This window comes from Oncorhynchus clarkii, chromosome 27, assembly GCF_045791955.1.
Source record: "Oncorhynchus clarkii lewisi isolate Uvic-CL-2024 chromosome 27, UVic_Ocla_1.0, whole genome shotgun sequence".
In the NCBI taxonomy this organism is placed as follows: Eukaryota; Metazoa; Chordata; class Actinopteri; order Salmoniformes; family Salmonidae; genus Oncorhynchus; species Oncorhynchus clarkii.
In genome coordinates, this window is record NC_092173.1 from 11413587 (window position 1) to 11436771 (window position 23185).

At 44.0% G+C, this 23185-nt stretch overlaps 3 protein-coding genes across 5 annotated transcripts; 2 read left to right on the forward strand and 1 right to left on the reverse strand.

Moving 5' to 3' along the window:
* The first annotated feature begins 340 nt into the window (after positions 1 to 340).
* LOC139385494 (uncharacterized) lies at positions 341 to 3714 on the forward strand. Of its 3 annotated transcripts, none has more exons than XM_071130593.1 (5): positions 341 to 573; positions 1438 to 2337; positions 2529 to 2661; positions 2861 to 2938; positions 3057 to 3714. In XM_071130593.1, exons 2-5 carry the CDS (start codon positions 1439 to 1441, stop codon positions 3240 to 3242), a joined length of 1296 nt encoding a protein of 431 aa, XP_070986694.1. In that variant the 5' UTR covers positions 341 to 573; position 1438; the 3' UTR covers positions 3243 to 3714. The 3 variants fall into 3 exon arrangements, with proteins under 3 accessions (XP_070986694.1, XP_070986695.1, XP_070986697.1); XM_071130594.1 differs by having other exon boundaries at positions 567 to 689; XM_071130596.1 differs by lacking the exon at positions 341 to 573 and adding an exon at positions 1248 to 1304.
* On the reverse strand, positions 3643 to 11365 carry LOC139385493 (membrane frizzled-related protein-like). Its single transcript, XM_071130592.1, has 13 exons — positions 10796 to 11365; positions 10554 to 10671; positions 10065 to 10196; positions 9536 to 9700; positions 9153 to 9372; positions 8665 to 8795; positions 8396 to 8521; positions 7626 to 7702; positions 7325 to 7473; positions 6809 to 6939; positions 6385 to 6519; positions 4702 to 4829; positions 3643 to 4327 (listed from the first exon to the last, which is right to left on the reverse strand). Exons 1-13 carry the CDS (start codon positions 10880 to 10882, stop codon positions 4103 to 4105), a joined length of 1824 nt encoding a protein of 607 aa, XP_070986693.1. The 5' UTR covers positions 10883 to 11365; the 3' UTR covers positions 3643 to 4102.
* Positions 11366 to 11858: 493 nt separating this feature from the next.
* Positions 11859 to 22535, forward strand: LOC139385495 (complement factor B). Its single transcript, XM_071130597.1, has 18 exons — positions 11859 to 12010; positions 13376 to 13624; positions 13769 to 13954; positions 15515 to 15688; positions 15850 to 15954; positions 16080 to 16213; positions 16434 to 16584; positions 16682 to 16813; positions 16919 to 17023; positions 17583 to 17720; positions 17889 to 18004; positions 18123 to 18252; positions 18473 to 18626; positions 18843 to 18919; positions 19495 to 19601; positions 20101 to 20233; positions 20369 to 20418; positions 22206 to 22535. Exons 1-18 carry the CDS (start codon positions 11953 to 11955, stop codon positions 22368 to 22370), a joined length of 2364 nt encoding a protein of 787 aa, XP_070986698.1. The 5' UTR covers positions 11859 to 11952; the 3' UTR covers positions 22371 to 22535.
* The last annotated feature ends 650 nt before the right edge of the window (positions 22536 to 23185 follow it).

Below are 23185 nucleotides of genomic sequence, written 5' to 3' on the forward strand. Positions count from 1 at the left end.
CTTTCTTTTTTTGCTGAGTTTAAATATCAAAACAAAAAGGATTACATGCCAAGGTTATGGCATACTATTTGCCTTGTGGCAAGGTTGGGGAAAATTTGGGAACAAAAGGGTTAAGAGTTAATGGAAAACATGGTCAAATTTTGGGGTTAATAAAAGGAGATTTTACAGAAATTGTTACCAACATTTGCATCTGCCCAGTTCTTCCAGTAAATGTTGTTTGGTAAAATATTCAGTGTAAATTGTTCAAAGTAGTCATTGTGCTTAGAGTTATGGTTTGTTAAACTTTTAAAGGCAATGGTTTTTGAATGGCATACATTAAGTGAAAGAAATTCTGTCACCGTGGAATTGCCCTGCTTCAATTAAGAAATTAGTATAGTCCTAGCTATTTTCTTTTGAAAATCTTTGTCATACACGATTATATTTAGTTAATGGTTTGAAAGGCCTTATATTATTTGTGGTATGGCAACTCTAAATGGTTGATAACGTTTCACCTTGTACGGGCAAGTGATTGACATGAAGCTTTTCCAGCGACATATTGGGTACTGGCGCAGTAGCTAGCTGTCAATGTTCAAGGTCAGTTTTCTACCGCTATGTAATATTTATTTGAGTTGTTTAGGGGGGTGCACCGGGGGTTTCATTAACCTCCGTTTCTTACCGGACCGGGAATAAGATTGGGATCCTTGTGATATGTGATTTACTTCATTTGTTCGTACTAGTTGCATGCAAAAACTTGCTAGCAAAATGTATGACAACTTGGGAACATTGCCTCACTAGCTAAAACAACGGCAACGTTAGCTATAGACAGCTAGACCCGAACTGGATTTGTTTGACAACTTTGATAATAGCTAACGTTACCTTTAAGCCCTTTTTAAAGTAGCTGACTTGTAAGAAACTTAACTAGCTAACTAACGTAACCTTGAATAGCGTTGGTTATAAAACTAACGTTAGCTAGCCATTTGCCAGATTGCGTTTGCATTGTGTTAGCAGCTAACATTAGCAGACAGCAACTTGAACCTTCAGCGTTGTTGCACAATGTTAGCTACAAAATGTGCAATCTTAAATGACCTATGTTGCGCTTTTTTTCGTTTCTTCTTTGAATTGCAGTTGTCTTGAATAACTGTTCTCAAACCTCACCTCGGGGACCACCAGACAAGTCACAATTATATTGTAGCCCCGAAGTAACGTTAGCACACCTGATTCCCTTAAGTTAATTAAGGTTATGATTCATTTGCTATTTGAATCAGGTGCGGAAATTCACGAGCTGCGGGAGATCCCCGAGGAGCGGTTTGAGAACCACTGCTGCAGTGAAGACAACCTATTTCTTTGCACTGTACTCATGTCAAAATAGGCTTATTTTTTAAATGTATTAACATAACCATTGAGCCTTGTTTAGTGGAGCAATAGAAATGATTATTTTGTCTCGTCTCTGTTTTCTAGAATGTTCAGGAGTCCACAGATTCTGGCCTTGACATGCCCTGTCAGGACCCACAGACCCCTGCAGCTGTCTGGCAGAGACCCCAACGTTCCTGCCCTACCTGAGCATGCCTGTCAGAGGTGGCCTGGACCCAAAACAGGGAGAAGTCTCTGCCAGGGGGATGGAGGGGAGGAGGCAGTATCCCCCTCTTCAGCCATTTCTTCACAGCTTGTTAGCAGAGGCACCTCCTGTTGTGGGAGTTGTCTCCTAAATGCTGCACCTCAACACCCCTTACAAAAAGCCACCCCTCCCAACCGTCCTCAATTGTCTCAGGACTCTAGCTTTGTTTCTTTGAAACGTACACCACGACTGCCGGTGCTTGTAGCATGTGACCTTTGGAAAACCACTTTATTGGGACATTTGGGCAATTCTAAAGTCCCTGAATGTTTTAGTGACCTCAAGTGCCTTCTACAAAGAAGGCAAACTGACAATGGTAGCCAATGTTTATCTGCTGAGGAGAAGGTGAACGTCACATTCAGTGTTAAAAGTAATAGTTACAGTCCTGTTCAAAGTGGCAAGGACATTTTTCACAGACTGCTTGCGTCCACACCCAAACTGTGGACTGTGGATCCCCAGAGAAGCCTTTCACTCCAGAGCCGCGGCCTGCACCAGGCAACTGCCTCCTGCCCAGTGGGTGCTCTGAGGGAGTGCCTTTCATTGGTGAACGAGGCGCGTTGCCGTCAGAGCCTGGGGCCTAACGTGGCTCTTTATGAGAAGGACGTCTGGGGGAAGAGTGGGTCCAGTGAGGCCCAGGGGAAGTGGGCATCCGTGCTGGTCTCTCTTTGCTCCGTGGAGGGAGAGCCCGCCTTCCTCTTCACCCTCAGATCCACAGCTCTGAAGGGCAGACACAAGGGTGATGTCAGGTAACCACAGACTCCTGCACCATTCCCACTGCTTTGGGGTATTTAATGTTTGACTTATGATGTCATTTGACAGAACTTAATTACTCTGAAATTGACAACTTTATTAGTGTGGTTGGACAATATTGTCATGTAAATGAATGTATGAAGTAATACATAAGGCTGGAAATTGACAGTGCTGTGTGAATGTCCAGTTTTGCAGGGGGCAAGCGTGACCCCTCGGACAAGGACGTTGTGGACACCGCCCTGCGAGAAGCTGGTGAGGAACTGGGTGTCACTGTGGCAACAAACCAAGTTTGGGGCGTGCTGAAACCACTCAGGGATATGGTGAGGACCTTAACCCTACCCATAATCCTCCATGATCCCCAACCCTTTCTGTGTGATGCACTGACAGTTAGTAGCTCCCCTCTGCTCTACACCATTTGAGATGGGGTAGTATTCTTTCAGTGAAACATTTCTTAATATGTCATCACTATGTAAATTGTTTATCTTCTGCTTTTTCTAATCATGGCACATTTTCTCTCAGTCTGGAATGATGATAGCCCCTGTACTGGCCAACCTCGGGCCCCTGGAGGCGCTGTCGTTCAAGCCAAATCCTGCCGAGGTACAGTTACAATCACTCTTTTTTTCAAATGTTACAATCATTCTTTTTTCCCCTTTGGGCTGAAATAACACTTACCGCCTAATGTGGAGTTAAAATTACATTTACCTTTGTCTCTCAGGTAGAAGAGATCTTCACCCTGTCGGTCTCCCACGTATGCAGCCCACAGAATCGGGGCTACACCAACTTCCGTACCGGTGAGCGATATGGATACACCTTGCCTGTGATCCGCAACGGGAAGCACCGCGTGTGGGGACTCACTGCCGTAGCCCTCGAACACACGCTCAAACTCATCATGCCACCATGACAACCAATCATGCCAGCCATCAATACTGTTTTTTTTGTTGTAAAGTATTTGTGAGTATAGAATAATTGATTATTTGTTTCATATGTGAAATCAATCATTGGGGGTTATAGATCAATTGATGACTTCTTATAGTCAATGTATCCCTTATAACCAACCGTACATGTCAGAAGTGATATATTGAATATATGAGATCACCTTCCATGTCAAAGCCACTGGATTGTAATATCACTGTATTTTATAATACTGACATAATAACCTGCAGTACTCCCTAGAAAGGTCAAATCTTGACAGTTTTGTCATTCACTAACCTTATGAAAGCAACGCACAATGTTTCGGGTGTGTCAGAAAATGTTTTCTGATTCTATCCTTTTTTAAATGTTATTTCCATAGGCTTCTGGACAAGATCAATCATTATTTTATGACATGCAGACCAAAATAAATATATTGCAACAAATGTGCATTTGATGTACAACATGCAGGTATTGTCTCTGGTTGTTGAAAAGGAAAACATAATTCAGTCAAATTCATTATACAGAAAATGCATGGTCCAATCACACACATTTGCAAAACATCAAGCCACAGTATGTCAAATTCCACAATGCTTTTGTTAATATGTACATTTATTTTCTATTCCCACTTAAACTCCAACCAGTATTATGCTGTACAACGCTAGCACCATATTGAGTCTGCAGAGTGCAACATTGTGATTCTTTATTGTATGTCTCTGAGGTTCCTTGAAAAGATTGGAGCTTTGATGGTATTCTTAAGAGTTCTTCTAGTCAGTCCTGTGTTGGATTCCTCTTATTACTATGGTTGTACTGTAGCACATTCAGGGGGGCAAGTGCTAAGCTACAGAGGCATCAGGGACTGGAGCATTCCATAGGGTCTTGGGAGTCAGGCAGCAGGTGGCAGTTGAAGGGCCAACTGAAGGTGAATACATCCAGGGCCTGACTACACTGCTGCTCTGCCCAGGAGCACACTGACCGGCAGGGCTGCAGCACCCCACCCTGAGGGCTGCAGTGGGGCATGAACATCCCACACACCAGCCGGCGCAGAGGCTGGAAACACGCCAGCTCCGTCAGCACCTAGTAATAACCACAAACCACAGAGGAGAGTGGCTGTACGGTATCTAGTTCCATCAGAATCAAACACTTAAGGGAGGTCCTGCACATCCCATTTATGGTATTCTTCAGTGTGTAGTTGATTTATCGTGGTAGAAACAAGTGTAATGGCTGGGATGGAGTGAATGGTATCAAACACATGAAAACCATGTTTGATACCATTCCATTACGGACATTATTATGAGTCGTCCTCCCCTCAGCAGCCTCTACCGCTATGCACCTATATTATGTTACAAATAATGTTCAAGTTAAAACCCATTAAATAAAATATCAATTTCATGTGAAATTGCTATTGTTCGGTGTGGTTGTGTGTTGACAGGCCAGGTGTGCGGTCTCACCATGTACTGGCGGAGCAGCGTGGCTGCCTCTCTCTGGTCAGCAATGGACAGCCAGATGTTAGGGAAGGAGGTGAGGTTGTAGCTCAGGCCCTGGCACATTTCCACCTCGATGGGCTCACAGGACGAGCCTGGGGGAGAGGCATGGAGAGACAGATCCAGAAAAGGCTACTAGTCTGTCATAATGGAGTCATTCTCTTGAAGGCTTAGCAGTTGTGTTACAAATAAACTCAGCAAAAAAAGAAACGTCCTCTCATTGTCAACTGTGTTTATTTTCAGCAAACTTAACATGTGTAAATATTTGTATGAACATAAGATTCAACAACAAGTTTCACAGACATGTGACTAACAAAAATGGGATAATGTGTCCCTGAACAAAGGGGGGGTCAAAATCAAAAGTAACAGTCAGTATCTGGTGTGGCCACCAGCTGCATTAAGTACTGCAGTGCATCTCCTCATGGACTGCACCAGATTTGCCAGTTCTTACTGTGAGATGTTACCCCACTCTTCCACCAAGGGACCTGTAAGTTCCCAAACATTTCTGGGGGGAATGGCCCAATCCCTCACCCTCCGATCCAACAGGTCCCAGACATGCTCAATGGGATTGAGATCCAGGCTCTTCGCTGGCTATGGCAGAACACTGACATTCCTGTCTTGCAGGAAATCATGCACAGAACGAGTAGTACGGCTGGTGGCATTGTCATGCTGGAGGGTCACATCAGGATGAGCCTGCAGGAAGGGTACCACATGAGTAAGGAGGATGTCTTCCCTGTTACGCACAGCGTTGAGATTGCCAGCAATGACAACAAGCTCAGTCCGATGATGCTGTGACACACCGCCCCAGACCATGACGAACCCTCCACCTCCAAATCGATCCTGCTCCAGAGTACAGGCCTCGGTGTAACGCTCATTCCTTTGACGATAAACGAGAATCCGACCATCACCCCTGGTGAGACAAAACCGTGACTTATCAGTGAAGAGCACTTTTTTCCAGTCCTGTCTGGTCCAGCGACGGTGGGTTTGTGCCCATAGGCGACGTTGTTGCCAGTGATGTCTGGTGAGGACCTGCCTTACAACAGGCCTACAAGCCCTCAGTCCAGTCTCTCTCAGCCTATTGCGGACAGTCTGAGCACTGATGGAGGGATTGTGCGTTCCTGGTATAACTCGGCAGTTGTTGTTGCCATTGTGTACTTGTCCCGCAGGTGTGATGTTTGGATGTACCGATCCTGTGCAGGTGTTGTTACACGTGGTCTGCCACTTCGAGGATGACCGTCTTGTCTCCCTGTAGCGCTGTCTTAGGCATCTTACAGTACGGACATTGCGATTTTTGCCCTGGCCACATCTGCAGTCCTCATGCCTCCTTGCAGCATGCCTAAGGCACGTTCACGCAGATGAGCTGGGACCCTGAGCATCTTTCTTTTGGTGTTTTTCAGTCAGTAGAAAGGCCTCTTTAGTGTCCTAAGTTTTCATAACTGTGACCTTAATTGCCTACCGTCTGTAAGCTGTTAGTGTCTTAACAACCGTTCCACAGTTGCATGGGAAACAGTGTTTAAACCCTTTACAATGATGATCTATGAAGTTATTTGGATTTTTACAAATTATCTTTGAAAGACAGGGTCCTGAAAAGGGACGTTTCTTTTTTTTGCTGAGTTTATATGATGTGTGTGTTGTGTATTGATGGCTCACTGAAAGGGGGATAGGTTGAGTTGTCACAGTCGTGCTCATCTGTCCCATCTGCACAGTCAGTCCAGCCATCACACAGCCACTCCTGGTGCAGGCACTCCCCACTGCTGCAGGCAAACTGAGGAGGACTGCATGTTCCTGTCACAAACAAGGAAACGGGTGATCCACTCCTCATATTTCCAGCGCAAATCCCTTAAACCACTGTTAGATGTTTTAATAAATTGGCTTATTTTCTACATTAGAAGAGCCATAATAGACTAGATACAGGGATACCGATCTGGGTCGTGTTCAGTAAGAAGGAAACGTTTTGAAACAGAGTGAAACGGGGAGGTACTACCTGAATGGAACCTTGTTTATTGTTGCTAAACTTTTTTGCTACAGTCTTTCCTACTGAACACTACTCTTCTGTGTATGGGGGGGGACTCACTCTCGGAAAGGGAGATGGCCTGGTAGGAAGCGTTGAAGCCACTGTCTGCTACACCCTCGTCAGCCACAAACACCACGGTTATCTGGGGCCCAGAGGAGGTCAGCTCAGGAGGCAGGCTAGTGCCACAATACCTGGGACAGGATAGAGAAGGAACGCTAGAGCTGGCTGTGGTACAGTAACAGTAGTACTGTGTTACAGGCTGTGGCACAGTAGGGTACAATTAGCCTGGTTCCAGATCTGTTTGTGACCATCTTCTGTTTTGCAACCATAGGAGTCCCCACCACAGGCTACTACAGTACACCTTATCAATTAAGAGTGCTGTTACTGTTTTGAATGTTTTATGGTACACATATAGTGTCATATAGTGTCATACTTGCTTGATTTCTATGCTTGATTTCAGAAAATGTCATTTGACTGGATGTACTTGCTTTGAACAATCCCTTTTCAACCCTTCTGAGCTCATTTATAGGTAGTGTATGAAAGAACACATTGTGAAGCTGACATAACAGATTTTACCGTCCGAGTACTCTGCCGGTCCCGCTGTCAGCACTATCATGCACCTCCACATAGTCAAACTCACACACGTCCTGGGTCTCCAGACTGAAGTTGAGGAAACTCAGCCTGATCACATGACCCTCCTCAACAGAGATCCGCCATGTGCACAGCTGACGGAGAAATAAGAGTAAATTAAACATCATTTACCATGGTAGGATTTCATGAAGTCTATTCTGGGTATATGGCTGGGTATGTCAATTAGATACGATGCATGTTGGTGATTTTGGTGATTTGCTAGATCAGGTGTAGGTAGGTACAGTACCTGTTGATGAGGGTAAGGTTTTGGGTGGTTTGGAGTTGCCAGGTAGCCGTAGGGTCCAGTCTTTTGGCCCCCACACTCTGTTCAACAACATAGCAAAAAACAAGGATAATTTGTTTTGCATAGATAAGCAAACAATTGCCCTTTTACTATAATTGATTACCAGGCTTCCTCACGACTTTGTCCACGTGATGAACGAGACTTAGACGAATGACAGTGCGAGTCTACCATTTTACATAACAGCCTTATTTTGCTTGTAGCTGCTGTGTGTATGTGTAACGGTTTTCTTGGTGAGAAAGAGAGTCGGACCAAAATGCAGCGTGTAGATTGCGATCCATGTTTATTCAACAAACGAAACACGAATCTAAATACAAACACTACAAAACAATAAACGTAACGAAAACCAAAACAGCCTATACTAGTGTAAACTAACACATAATAATGACACTAAGGACAATCACCCACGACAAACTCAAAGAATATGGCTGCCTAAATATGGTTCCCAATCAGAGACAACGATAAACACCTGCCTCTGATTGAGAACCACTCCAGACAGCCATAGACTTTGCTAGATAACCCCACTAGCTACAATCCCAATACATACACACCAAAACCCCCAGACAAAACACACCACAATACAAAAACCCGATGCCACACCCTGGCCTGACCCAATACATGAAGAAAAACACAAAATACTTAGACCAGGGCGTGACAGTATGCAGGTAAGTCACTCTGACGCTGAGTGTGTACTGTGCTGCACACCCTGTTCTTACCCTTGTGCTTGTGGCTGCAGTTGGCCTCATCAGAGAGGTCATGACAGTGGGGCTGACCGTCACACACTGACACAGGCAGGACGCAGCGCCCGTGGTCACACATAAACTCCTCCCTGGAGCAGCTCTCTGAGAACAGACGCACACACACACACACACACACACACACACGTTGCTGATGTTACGTGTTAATGTACTGTGAACATATATGTTTCCTAAGGCAAAGATCAGTTCAGTGTACCTGTTGATTCTACCTCTGACCCAGTACTCACTCTGTTCAGGTGTGATGGCGTGGTACTGGGCGGTGAAGCCTCTGCCTCCAATGCTCCCGTCAGAACGAAAGGTCACCCACACAGTGCTGCTGTTGGTGTTTACAGTAGGGGGTGCCACGTTGCCACAGAACCTAGGGTGGAGAGAAACGTTCACTTTGAAAATGTCTGCCCCAAAAGGCAACCATAATGTATCGTTATTCTTCACCTAAAATACCTGAACAGCAGAACTGCAAAACAAAACGTCTGGGGCATAAAGTAGAAAGAGTTGCTACCTATACAGAACTTGTATGCCACCTAGCTGCCACAGTGTGACATGAAGAGGATGCTTTTTCAAGAGGCTGCCATGCACTAGGTTCAGAAGCATGTAAAACGTGTCCATAGTCACTATATGTTACATCCCCTTCAGTATAGGTTCATCTGATCCTAGATCTGTGATTAAAGGCATCTTCTACCTCGAAACAGGTTTAGACACAGTGCGTTTGACCCACCTGGTGACAACAGAAGGTTGCTCCGTCTCCTCCTGAAGCTCCAGCCAGTCAAAGAGGCAGGGGGACGGTCCTTCTATGGTCAGAGAGGACACATGGATCTGGACCAGGGATGGGGGGCGCGCCCGTATCACCCAGATACAGAGAGAGTCTGGGGGATACAACCCAGGGTGGTTGGGGGAGCTAAAGCTACCCTGTGAGTCTGTCAATACGCCCCCACATCCTGAGACAGACAGACAGACAGTGAGAAAAGTACAGGGTAGTGTATTATTACTGTGTTGTACGTACACTATTTGTAGGTAAGTACGCATCTGTAAGGTACAATCATTGGAATATAATTACTTAGTATTTTTCTATGGATACAACTGTAGTAGATAAATACCCACTAGTTTCAGGGGTAGGGTATCTGGCTGGCTGTGGGGCCACTGTACTGTCCCTCTGACTGTGGTTGGTGGGGGTTGTGGGTAGACCACGAGGCAATCCATCTCCAGTCAACAAGTCCAGGGGATTGGTCGACACCACTTCCCCATCCACACTCTGCCCCTTTAGTTCTGTGGTGTGAAGAACCCAGTGAGAGAGAGAGTAAGAGGACATTAGTGAATGACACAAGTTCATAGGTACTGTTCTGCTATTCCATGCTCAAGGAACCATATAGTGTATGAATTGGCAATGTTAGTTTAAATAAGGACATTGTGTCCATAATTATGTAGGTGTCTATGACGTTGATATTTTTTTTAAATTAGGGTTCTTCCTGCTTTGTTTGAGAGATGAGTGAAATGTATGTACACCATGCTCTGTAATCAGTTCCTTTTGAGGATCAGAGGTCCCACTGTTCCACCCATAGAATTACATCGATTTACAGTATCTGTGTGGTCCCACTCCTCCCACTGTCCCCATCCCCGTCCCATCCCTCACGTGTGAAGATGAGCACCAGTGCCAGGACCAGGGCTGCTACCAGGAGCACAGCAGCAGCAGAGACTGCCAGGGCCCCCCAGCTAGACCACGAACCTCGCAGACGCATCACACACACACTGAACACACCTCGGCCTGGGACACATACACACGTACGCATGCACACACACACGCAAACCAACACACACACACACACACACACACACACACACACACACACACACACACACACACACACACACACACACACACACACACACACACACACACGGAGGAAGATGGGAGAAAAGACATGGGTGGTTGAGGAAACTTGAAGTTGTTGTATCATTCCTGTCCCTCAGAGAATTCTTGTTTCCACTTTCCTATTGTGGAAGACAACAACTAGGTCAAATTGAATAGGTCTTGGCATCTGGAAACAACCAATCCTATTGCATATCCAACTCCGGTGTTATATGATGTTATGGAACGGGGTAACTAGGTTGTCAGACTCACTGTTTGCTGCTTGGTTCTTTACTGGTTCTGGGGACATGACAGTACTGGCAGAACTGAATCCTTCCACTTTCTCCTCACGCTCACCCTCAAGCTCAAACGCGGGGTTGCAGAAAACGTTCTGGGAAAAGAAAAGACAATTGGTATAACATGGAACACCAAGTAACTTCCCACCATGAAATACAAGGTTGACATAAAAATTGAAACCAGAATTCCAGGCCCACACAAGCTGTCGCTGTCCTCACTTTGTAAATGTCAGAGGATTCTGAGTAAACAGATACTTCGGTGAGGTCTGTCATCTTCGGTTCAGTTTCAGTCTTCCAGGGAAACATTGAAAATCCACATCCTAAAACCCACTCGACCCACAACGTAGTCTTGTGTTGTTGTTAAGAGCACAGCAACAACAGGTGTGTTGGAATGTGAAAGGCGAAAAGGTCATGTTTCAGCAGGAAATCTCAATGTGACAGATAAAAGAGGCCTGTATTTTTCCAGAGTGATTGATTCATCATTTTGTTACGAATGCCCCCCAAATATATTTATATATCTATATAAATCCACAATGTAAAAAATCCCACAAGAACAAAATATTTAGTCCACCAATTTGAGGTTTAAAATCCAGTGAAAGTCCCCCCGGTGTTTATAGTTCGGTTCTCCTTTCATCACTTTATTAAGTCATGGCGTGTCTGTGTGTGTGAGGTAGGTAGATGTGTAGTCTGTTCTTGTTTTGTTGAGGGTGAGTAATTTGTTATAAAAGACGCCTAGAACTTCCTTCACAGTGTTCCACAAAGCCGAGTCAGCTGAGAGGACTGAGCTCTGGGGCAGGAGGGGGGTTGGGTGGAGTGGGGTGTGGGGGGCGCTCAGAGTAAATTCTCTATAATACGCATAATGATCACCTAATCTCCTAAAACGTTTCTCACACACTACACACACACAAACAATGGCAAGCACAAACTGTGTCATTTACAAATCATACAGTGTATTGGCAACATGGCCCTAACTTGGAGTGAAGTTGGGAACCCTGTAGTGGAACTGGGTTAAAAGGATTTGATCTCAGATTTAAGTTTCTGTTTCTCATTTCTGATTCTCACTGATGGTCATCCCCTTTATTACTGACTCAGTAGATGATGCAACAATTTCTAAATATTAGAGGCTATTTGAGTCTCAAAGTAAGATATTATAGTTCAAATAAAGATACCAACACATGGATAATAGTGTTTTATGAATCCTAAATGTAAAGTGAAATCACCCAGTTCTGGGAAAACGTGACTCAATCCATGCTTTTGTGTTTGCTGTGGTTCGTTAATGGATAGTCACTCATCAAACAAGAGAACTACATCGTTTGTAGACATATATTTTAAGTCAGACACCAACAGAGACGGAAAGGAGTAAGCACATACTTGTCATGCATGCTGTCACTCTGTTGTTGTGTGCGGCCTTCTCCTTCAGCTCTGTCAAAGAGGGTGAGTACTGAGATGGTCAGGGAGATGCACGAGTCAGAAGTTACCGTAACCAACAACACCGTTCACGATCTCTCAGTAATGTGTTTGTATCTCAGTAAAATGTTGAATTTCCGTCAGACATGTGTCTGTATGTCAGTCATGTCTGTATTTCAGTAATGTGTCTGTATTTCAGTCATATGTACATATGTATTTACTTTGTAAAAAAAAAGAATAATATTACTATTTTTAACATTCTGTCATAAAGAGCACACTTCATTTAAAAAATCCCATCTGAAGATGTTAAATTAATAAAATCACAATAGTAAGTGCCTATTAAGTGCCAAATAAAGTTGAACAGGGTTGGCGATTTCATCATAAAACAGTCCTGGGGCGGCAGGGTAGCCTAGTGGTTAGAGCGTTGGACTAGTAACCGGAAGGTTGCGAGTTCAAACCCCCGAGCTGACAAGGTACAAATCTGTCGTTCTACCCCTGAACAGGCAGTTAACCTAGGCCGTCATTGAAAATAAGAATTTGTTCTTAACTGACTTGCCTGGTTAAATAAAGGTAAAATAAATCTATAAAAATCCCCTTGTGACAACGGGAAAGGAAGCTTGTTGTGTGCAACAGGGAGTGGCATTTGAATGCAAGCTTCACAAAAAAAACTAATGGTTCAACAATTTCTAGCCTATCTATGGGTAACAGAACACCAGAGAATTTCCATACCAGCTGGCCTGGACAGGCACCTGCTTTTACATGTTTAATGTTTCTTTTGAAAGAAAAAATGAAGGTTTCACCATACGTCACAGGGTTGACCTTAAAGGATTCACGGAGGGACATGTCAAAATGGCATATTATCAAGTCTTTATTCATATAATAAATCTGACTTATTGAATTCTCCATGTGGTCTATATTAAATCATTTCAGTAATGTGCCTGTATTTCAGTAATTTGTGACTGAATTTCAGTTATATGTCTGTATTTCAGTATTATGTCTGTATTTCAGGAATATGTCTGTATTTCAGTATTATGTCTGCATTTCAGGAATATGTCTGCATTTGAGTAGTATGTCTGCATTTCAGGAATATGTCTGTATTTCAGTATTATGTCTGTATTTCAGGAATATGTCTGCATTTCAGGAATATGTCTGGATTTCAGTCATATGTCTGTATTTCAGTATTATGTCTGCATTTCAGGAATATGTCTGTATTTCAGTATTATGTCTGCATTTCAGGAATATGTCTGCATTTGAGTAGTATGTCTGCATTTCAGGAATATGTCTGTATTTCAGTATTATGTCTGTATTTCAGGAATATGTCTGCATTTCAGGAATATGTCTGCATTTCAGGAATATGTCTGGATTTCAGTCATATGTCTGCCTGTATTTCAGTGTGGATGCAGGGGGAAGACTACGGGGACTATGAGGATGAACAGCCCCAGAACTGTTCCATCGCTGAGAAGATCAGAGGCGGCAACGTGTCCTACTCTCAGGCAGGTACCGAGGGCAGCGTGCTGACCTATCACTGTAAGGCAGGACACTACCCGTACCCCGTCAGCCAACGGGTGTGCAGCGCCGATGGGGAGTGGTCCTCCATGAGACTGGCCGATGGCAGACGAGTGTCGCGAGCCTCCTGTAAAGGTAGTGTTTCCGGGGGATACAGAAGGAGGAAGGTGATGAGTTAGTATCTGATAAACTACTGCTGTATTCTCCTCTGTCTCTCCATCTCTTTCTCTCACACAATGTGTTTCTCCCCCTCTCTCGCTCTCTCTTTCTCTCTCACAGAGATACTGTGTCCAGGCCAGCTCCAATTGGACCATGGTGAGTTCTGGCCCAGGGAACAGTGGTTGAAGCCAGGGGAGAGCCAGAGTTTCTCCTGCCACAGTGGCTTCAGCCTGTCTGGGTCGGCTCAGAGGAACTGCACCTCTCTAGGAGACTGGACAGGCACCATCCCAGTGTGTGATAGCCAAGGTGAGAAGCACTCACCCTTGTACAACATGCCAGGTAAAGTAAGCTTCAGCACGTGTTGCTCCGTACGGTGCACAATATATTAAGTGGTAGAACGAGGATTCATATCAGAAGTAAAACATTAAGGTAGAGGTAATATTTGGTGCAAAGAACTTGTGTGCAAAAAAATCTCAGTATTGATTCATAAAACTGTGCCAAAGAGAGTGGACTTTACCTTAGCTAAGTTCAGACAGGAAACGCCACGTATTCGTTTAACCATTTATTAGAAGATTACAATACATGTACAATAGTCTTGGCATTAGGCCCTGCTCCTTCTGGGTAGCTCACTGCCAGAGCATAAATCATGTAAGATATATTAATAACAGGCAGTGAACAATGTACCTATACCGATCCCCCTGACCGAAACAAAAGCAGAGCCCCAACAGGTGGAGGCTGGGGTGCGAAAGCAGAAAGCACACACGCATGGCGAGTAGTGCATGTTACAGCATGCTAGATCGAATCCCCGAGCTGACTAGGTAAACATCTGTCGTTCTGCCCTTGAACAAGGCAGTTAACCCACTGTCCCTAGGCCGTTATTGTAAGTAAGAATTTGTTCTTAACTGACTTGACTAGTTAAATAAAGGTTAAATGAATTTAAAAAAAAATGGGCATGTCACCAAAAACAGAAGCGCATAGAGAATTTTTGTGCAAACCTGGTATACTAAATAGACCGCCATATTAAGGTAGTGTGATTCATCTAATTGGTTCAATATCAGCCGAGGCTATCAGCTGATTCAACACTCAGATTTCCTGTATGAAACTGCTGGGCATGATGTATTAATCACTATATACCCTGTGGCCGGACGTAAACGATCCTGACTAAGCACTACCGCTCTATTGACATAAACACATCCTTTACACTGAAGACATAGGGTGCGTCCCAAATGCCACCTTATTCTCTTTATAGTGCACTACTTTTGACCAGGGCCCCTTGCACTATTTAGGGAATAGGCTGCCATTTTGGACTCTGTCATAGTGGTAAAGTTGTAACTACCGTTGATATTGATATTGTGTGCATTCAGGCCAATGCCCACTCTTACAGAGGTCTGGTTGGTGTGAGAGGGCATTTATTAGTTGAGAGCTGGCTGCACCAATTGTGTTCAAGTGCATACAGGCGTGCATAGAGCCCCACTTACTTCGGTATGATACTTAGGTATAAGAAGCTTTTTGAATTGACAGGTACAGAGATGAATGGCGCTTTTCATATTATGCATTATATGGCGCTTTATATGGCGCTTTTCATATTATGCATTATAACCCTCTGCATATGCTTTTTGCAGTACTATAATATAATAATATATGCCATTTAGCAGGCCTTTATGGAAAGCAACTTACATTACAGTGAGGACAAGCATTTTAGTACACCGACACGTGACCCCTGCGGGACTTGATCCCACAACCTTAGCGTTTCTTGTTCCATGATTTACCACCGGATCAGTCAAATAAAGGTGTTTGGATCTTATTATTTAAGTTAGTCTTGATTAGTGCATGTGTCATGGCTCATACAAAATCTTCTCATTTCAGCTGATGACTGTAAGAACCCAGGTGTGCCCCCGGGTGCCCTGAGGTCCGAGGGCCGCTTCCGGAAAGGGGAGAAGGTCCAGTACCGCTGCCAGATGGGTCTGGACCTGTTGGGCTCAGCCGAGAGGGTCTGTCTGGAGTCCAGGGAGTGGAGCGGCTCAGAGACACGCTGCCAGAGTCAGTGCCTTGACTGGACCAGGCTACGCTAGACAAATACATTTCTGCAACATTATGGCCATACCTACATGCTACATTTTTCTATGTACACTTCAATCCAATGTTATTTACAGAGTCAAAGTTCTGCATATGCTAATATGCTATTATCTGTCTCAAAACAGCCCAGTATGCCTTTGACTCCCCCAGTGCAGTGGCAGAGGCTATGGGAGGCTCTCTGTCTGGAGTCATGGATGTTCTGTCACCTGAGTTCATAAAGAAAAACAAAGGTGATCCATTATAGTGTGTACGTGCTTGCATTTGTGAGTATGCTGTATCTGTGTATGCTCGATGTGTCATATGTGTTACTTTAAGCTGAGATCATTACACCCCCTATCTTGTCCCTGCGTACCAGGAGTCACCTTTGGTAGGACCCTGCGGGTGGCTGATGGTCGTATGAACGTGTTTATCCTGATGGATACCTCAGGCAGCATCTCCAAGACCCACTTTAACCTGGCCAGGGGCGCCATTGCTGACCTCATACGCAAGGTCTTACTTTAATTTATGTCCCCACAAACATTGAGGATGCAGATTAAGCCTAGTCCTAGACTGAAAAAGCACTTTCAATGGAGATTCATTTCTGTGCCTGCAAAGTCAGCCCTGAGAATCCTCAGAACTTAAAAAACTTCTCACAGATGGTAAACAACACACGATTCTATGGTAAGCCGCTGAAAGACGCAAAAGTCTAACTAACAGGTTTCTCTCTCAGCTCGACAGCTACGAGATTGAGCTGAATTTCCAGGTGATCTCCTACGCCAGCCAGGCCAAAGATATTGTGGACATTGTGTCCAGCAAGGATGAGCATGTCAGGAGCAACGTAAAGAGTGTCCTAAAGAGACTGGCAGCGTTTGATCACCGAAGTATGTCAGCACCTCTCCCTTTCTGACTGATTAGCATACATGACTGATTAGCGTAGAGTGCCTGATGTGGTTTGATACAATTACCTGTCACCTACAGGCCACGGGAACAAGACTGGCACCAACCTGTACGCTGCTCTGTATCGTGTGTATGAACGCATGGCCATCCTGAGAGAGAGGAACGAGACCCGATTCAGTGAGACGCAGAACGTCATCCTCATTGAAACAGATGGTACATTGTAGGGAGGGTTCAACCTACTCAATGACTTTTTCAATAGAATGTTCATTGTGTAGGGAGAGGAGAGAGGCATCCATGTGTATTCTCTCTGCCCTGTAGGGTACTCCAACACAGGGGGTAGTCCCCTGGCTGTCCTGGCTAAGATCCGCTCCCTGCTTGGGTACAGCACCTCGGCTCTCGACCACACCGAAGACAAGCTGCTAGGTCAGTTACACAGGGAGCCACACTGAAGACAAGCTGCTAGGTCAGTTACACAGTGAGCCACACTGAAGACAAGCTGCTAGGTCAGTTACACAGGGAGCCACACTGAAGACAAGCTGCTAGGTCAGTTACACAGGGAGCCACACTGAAGACAAGCTGCTAGGTCAGTTACACAGTGAGCCACACTGAAGACAAGCTGCTAGGTCAGTTACACAGGGAGCCACACTGAAGACAAGTTGCTAGGTCAGTTGCACAGGGATCCACACTGAAGATAAGCTGCTAGGTCAGTTAAACAGGGAGCCACACTGAAGACAAGTTGCTAGGTCAGTTGCACAGGGAGCCACACTGAAGACAAGTTGCTAGGTCAGTTGCACAGGGAGCCACACTGAAGACAAGCTGCTAGGTCAGTTACACACGGAGCCACACTGAAGACAAGCTGCTAGGTCAGTTACACAGGGAGCCACACTGACAACCGTACAGCTCTATGATGCTTCACTCAAGACTTTATAAATATCTACTCAGATTGTGTGTGTGTGTGTGTGTGTGTGTGTATTTTATGCAGATGTCTACGTGTTTGGTGTTGGGGACAACGTGAATAAGAACGAGCTGAATCTGATTGCCTCTAGAAAGAGACATGAGAAGCACCTGTTCATTCTGAAAGACTACAAACAGCTGGGAGAAGTGTTCAACAGCATGATCAGTGGGTTGTCTTGGCATCATCATTAGATTTAGATGCAACAAATGCATTTGATCATTTCCTGGTACAAATTCTGTATCAAAGTCGTTGTATGTAGTATATTTAGCAATAGAATGTCGGAACCACGCAGAATGAAGTCAAATGCAATAGTGAGGATGCATTTATTTCTAGGTGATAAAAGTGTGACCATGTGTGGGGTGGCACAGGAAGATGTGTCAGAGAATCAGGAGGTGTTTGGGCCCACCAAGAAAGCCTATACCAGGCCGTGGCATGTCAATGTCATCACAGTAAGCCTCATTTAACAGAACATAGAAGACTGTACACAATACACACTATCAAAGACAACTCAATACAGTACCAAGGAATGTACAGTAAACACAATCTACTCTATTCATCCCTCTACAGACTGGCGTTAAGTCTGAGACCTGCCAGGGATCCATCGTGACCCAGAATTGGATCCTGACCGCAGCTCACTGCTTTTCTGCCATCAGATTTGAGGGGAAAGTGGACCAAGAGAAAGTGACTGTGAAGCATGGTCAGTAGCCTACCTAATTTGCACATAGGTCTCTGCATTGACCTCAAAATGTTCATGGGTCATTTGGCAGTGTGTCGTCTGCCCATTTAGAAATACCAATCTATAACGCGGGTGATAAATAGCACAGACTACTGATGATTAAATAGGTGATGTCTATTCTACCTTTCATCCCCAAGTAACGCTTACTAGTAAGGATCAACCTCATGCCAATGTCCCCCAGGTTATGGAGGAGATAAGGCAGCAAAGGTGCTGTTGGTGATCTCGCACCCACAGTACAACGTTAACGGACTCAGCCACAAGAAGGTGAAAGAGTTCTATGACTACGACATTGCTCTGGTCAAGGTTGAAACAATCAAGCTGTCATGGACGGCGAGGTGGGTTTGAGCAGCAACACTAGCTCATGAAATCATTCCCTTGTAAATGGTTCTCATTCCAAACCACCACGATTCCATCTACTTGGTCAAATCATTCACCAGCAATGACATTGTTACAATATTAACATATGAGTACTTTATTTCACTCTATTCTTGTGTAACTACATGACTTCCTGTACCTCCCTGAGTTGTTTATCTGGTATGTGTTCTCTACAGGCCCATCTGCTTGCCGTGTACCAAGCCTGCCAACCGAGCCATGAAGATGAGTCCCAACTCCACCTGTGAACGACACGGTAAGATGATTACTACTCCTCCTGAACAAGCAGACAGAGTGCAATCCTTTTTTTTTTTTTTTGCTTGACAAGCCCAACTCACTGGCCAGTTTATTAGGTACACCACCCAGTTCATGAAAATGGATGACTCAGACAGTGAGTCACGAGGCAGACTGGCATCCAGTTACTGTTTGAATGGATGTTAGAATGGGCAAAACAAGTGACCTAAGTGACTGAGCGTGGTGTGATCATTGGTGCCTTTATTTTTATTTAACAGGCAGTCAATTAAGAACATATTCTTATTTATAATGACGGCCTACCGGGGAACAGTGGGTTAACTGCCTTGTTTAGGGGTAGAATGCCAGATTTTTTACTTTGTCAGCTCGGGGATTCTGAACCAGCAACCTTTCGGTTACTGGCCCAGCTCTCTAACCACTAGGCTACCTGCCACCCCTGGTGAGCCACATCCAGTACCAAACAAAACCATCCAGTCAGTGGCAGTCCTGTGGGCGAGAACAGCTCATTAATGAGAGAGGTGGAATAAATAATACATTGGTGAGTGTATAATAACCGGTTAATGGAGCGTGTGTCTGCAGAGAAAGCCCTGCTACCCATGGAGGAGACCAGAGCCTACTTCATCAACAAGGGGGCTACAGTCAAGGATGCAAAACGCAAGCAAACACACATTCATACAGGGAGTAAGGTTAGTGGTACTCAACAAGCAAACACACATTCATACAGGGAGTAAGGTTAGTGGTACTCAACAACCAAACACACATTCATACAGGGTTTAAGGTTAGTGGTACTCAACAAGCAAACACACATTCATACAGGGAGTAAGGTTAGTGGTACTCAACAACCAAACACACATTCATACAGGGAGTAAGGTTAGTGGTACTCAACAACCAAACACACATTCATACAGGGAGTAAGGTTACTGGTGCTCAACAACCAAACACACATTCAGAAAGGTCATAGGTCAAATCCACAGGCCTTCTACAATATAATCTCTATCGTTGGCTCTGCATTTACTACCATTCGTGTATGAGGAGTGAAGTTCTACAAATGTACTTTGTGAATAAGAGTTATTCTGCATGTATGCCTGCAAATTATGTCTAATTGATGTGCATGTTTGTGAAGGGTGTCGTATGAAGGGCGCGGTGTTAATTGGTAGAACCATTGTTTGATGTTCCTATTTGCAGAGGCCTGACTGTATTAAACAGGCTGAGAACACACTTCTAACTCCTCACGATGCAACTCTGAATGAATACGTGCCAGACAGATTTCTGTGCTCGGGCGGATCTGCCGATCATATAGATGCAGTAACTTGCAAAGGTATGTTTGTAGGATTAGACAGCATGGGAAGTCACATTATACAACTCGGGAACACATACATTAATTAATATACAAATAATAGGATAAACCTTTATGTTATTCTCATGTGTGATATGATCCAACTTTTCCTGACAGGTGACTCTGGAGGCGCTCTGTTCCTTCTTAACAGACTGCGGTATTTTCAAGTGAGAAACACCCCTTCCACTAAATCTTCTCCATGATAAGCATACTTCATACTAGCATATAGAACTACGTACCAGTATCTGGTGTTTGGTTCATTAGGCCAAGCTAAGTGTACTTTTTGTATGACTCTATTCAATGACCAGGCATATACAGTTGAAGTTGACATACACTTAGGTTGGAGTCATTAAAACTCGTTTTTCAAACACTCCACAAATTTCTTGCTAACAAACTATAGTTCTGGCAAGTCGGTTAGGACATCTACTTTGTGCATGACACAAGTCCCTTTTCCAACAATTGTTTACAGATTATTTCACTTATAATTCGTTGTATAACAATTCCAGTGGGTCAGAAGTTTACATGCACGAAGTTGACTGTGCCTTTAAACAGCTTGGAAAATTCCAGAAAATGATGTCATGGCTTTAGAAGCTTCTGATAGGCTAATTGACATCATTTGAGTCAATTGGAGGTGTACCTGTGGATGTATTTCAAGACCTTCAAACTCAGTGCCTCTTTGCTTGACATCATGGGAGAATCAAAAAATATCTGCCCCAAAAAATTGTAGACCTCCAAAAGTCTGGCTCATCCTTGGGAGAAATTTCCAAACGCCTGAAGATACCACGTTCATCTGTACAAACAATTGTACGCAAGTATAAACACCATGGGACCATGCAGCAGTCATACCGCTCAGGAAGGAGACACGTTCTGTCTCCTAGATATGAACGTACTTTGGTGCGAAAAGTGCAAATCAATCTTCACAAGGTGAAGATGCTGGAGGAAACAGGTACAAAAGTATCTATATCCACAGTAAAAGGAGTCCTATATCGACATAACCTGAAAGGCCACTCATCAAGGAAGATCCAGTGCTCCAAAACCGCCATAAAAAAGCCAGACTACGGTTTGCAACTTCACATGGGGACAAAGATCATACTTTTTGGAGAAATGTCTTCTGATCTGATGAAACAAAAACAGAACTGTTTGGCCATAATGACCATCGTTATGTTTGGAGGAAAAAGTGGGAGGCTTGCAAGCCGAAGAACACCATCGCAACCATGAAGCACGGGGGTGGCAGCATCATGTTGTGGGGGTGCTTTGCTGCAGGGGGGACTGGTGCACTTCACAAAATAGATGGCACCATGAGGATGGAAAATTATGTGGATATATTAAAGCAACATCTCAAGACATCAGTCAGGAAGTTAAAGCTTGGTTACAAATGGGTCTTCCAAATGGACAATGTCCCCAAGCATACTTCCAAAGTTGTGGCAAAATGACTTAAGGACAACAAAGTCAAGGTATTGGAGTGGTCATCACAAAGCCCTGACCTCAATCATATAGAAAATGGGCAGAATTGAAAAAGCATGTGCAAGCAAGGAGGCCTACAAACCTGACTCAGTTACACCAGCTCTGTCAAGAGGAATGGGCCAAAATTAACCTAACTTACTGTGGGAAGCTTGTGGGAGGCTCCCTGAAACGTTTGACCCAAGTTAAACAATTTAAAGGCAATGCTACCAAATACTAATTGAGTGTATGTAAACTTCTGAGCCACTGGGAATATGATTAAAGAAGTAAAAGCCTAAATAAATCATTCTCGCTACTATTATTCTGACATTTCACCTTCTTAAAATAAAGTGGTGATCCTAACTGACCTGAGACAGGGAATTTTTTATATAATTAAATGTCAGGAAATGTGAAAAGCTGAGTTTAAATGTATTTGGCTAAGGTGTACATAAACTTCCTACTTCAACTGTAGGAATTAATCCACACCCGCGGTTCTATTCCATCTATCCTGCAGGTGGGAGTAGTGAGCTGGGGCACCAAGAACGTGTGTGAGCCACAAGACAGTAGTGACAGGCCCCCTCCTGATGCAAGGGACTTCCACATTAGTGTCTTCCATTTGCTGCCATGGTTAAAACAGCACCTGGGGACGGAGCTGGAGTTTCTACCTATGGACGACTGAGTTTCAACTTGGATTCTCACAAAAAGCTTAAAATATTGATTTAGTAGTGCCAATATAGGAAGGTGGCTTAATAGCAGATAAAGATGCCTTTCCGTTTCCCTACTTTACAGAATAGGACCCATTGTAAAATGAATCAAATGAATAACAATCTATTAAAATATAAAATGAATTAAACATTGCTCATGGTTTTTTACTTTTTAGGCTTTCTGGAAACAAGTACTGTATATCTGACAAGAAAATATGACACTCAAGCAAATCAAACAAAAATGCTGTCTGCTGTGGTTACATTTAGTTAAAACATCTGTACCTTCAAACGTATGTAGTGTAATAACAGTGATTTGTTGATTAGCAGCAGGTAACTAAATAGTTTGGCTACATACAGCCACAGGGTACAACGGCTAGATTATTTTCCTGAAATGACTCTGCACCAATAACATTCTGACAAATCTTAGATTAGAATAGCGTTTGAATGCCAGCCACCCAATCAGCCTTCAGAGAACTGCCTGAAGAGGGCCTCTTATTGATTGTCTGTAAAGGTTGGGACAAAATTAACTTGCAGGATTTCTGAAAAACCTTCCGATAGACTGGGCGCCACAAACGTCTTCCTGTGCGGAGAGAAAGTCTGTTCAGAGTGGGCAAATACCTTCGGACATGCATTTATTTTACATGACATATGTATATGCTGCGTTTATACAGGCAACCCAATTCTGATATTTTTCTACTAATTGGTCTTTTGACCAATCAGATCAGCCCTTTTGCTAATTATTGGGCAAAAGATCAGAATTGGGCTGGCTGTGTAAACCATAAAATTCATA

What these genes read in the sequence shown, in the direction of transcription:
- LOC139385494 (XM_071130593.1), top strand. Translation starts at nt 1,439, where the DNA reads ATGTTCAGGAGTCCACAGATTCTGGCCTTGACATGCCCTGTCAGGACC. An exon ending in TGAAACCACTCAGGGATATG is followed by an intron (nt 2,662 to 2,860) that starts GTGAGGACCTTA and finishes ATTTTCTCTCAG; the next exon opens with TCTGGAATGATGATAGCCCC. An exon ending in TCAAGCCAAATCCTGCCGAG is followed by an intron (nt 2,939 to 3,056) that starts GTACAGTTACAA and finishes TTTGTCTCTCAG; the next exon opens with GTAGAAGAGATCTTCACCCT.
- LOC139385493 (XM_071130592.1), bottom strand. Translation starts at nt 10,882, where the DNA reads ATGTTTCCCTGGAAGACTGAAACTGAACCGAAGATGACAGACCTCACC. An exon ending in AAAGAACCAAGCAGCAAACA is followed by an intron (nt 10,197 to 10,553) that starts GTGAGTCTGACA and finishes TATGTGTCCCAG; the next exon opens with GCCGAGGTGTGTTCAGTGTG. An exon ending in ACCGGCAGAGTACTCGGACG is followed by an intron (nt 6,940 to 7,324) that starts GTAAAATCTGTT and finishes ATCCTGTCCCAG; the next exon opens with GTATTGTGGCACTAGCCTGC.
- LOC139385495 (XM_071130597.1), top strand. Translation starts at nt 11,953, where the DNA reads ATGCATGCTGTCACTCTGTTGTTGTGTGCGGCCTTCTCCTTCAGCTCT. An exon ending in CTTCAGCTCTGTCAAAGAGG is followed by an intron (nt 12,011 to 13,375) that starts GTGAGTACTGAG and finishes CCTGTATTTCAG; the next exon opens with TGTGGATGCAGGGGGAAGAC. An exon ending in GGCATGTCAATGTCATCACA is followed by an intron (nt 18,005 to 18,122) that starts GTAAGCCTCATT and finishes ATCCCTCTACAG; the next exon opens with ACTGGCGTTAAGTCTGAGAC.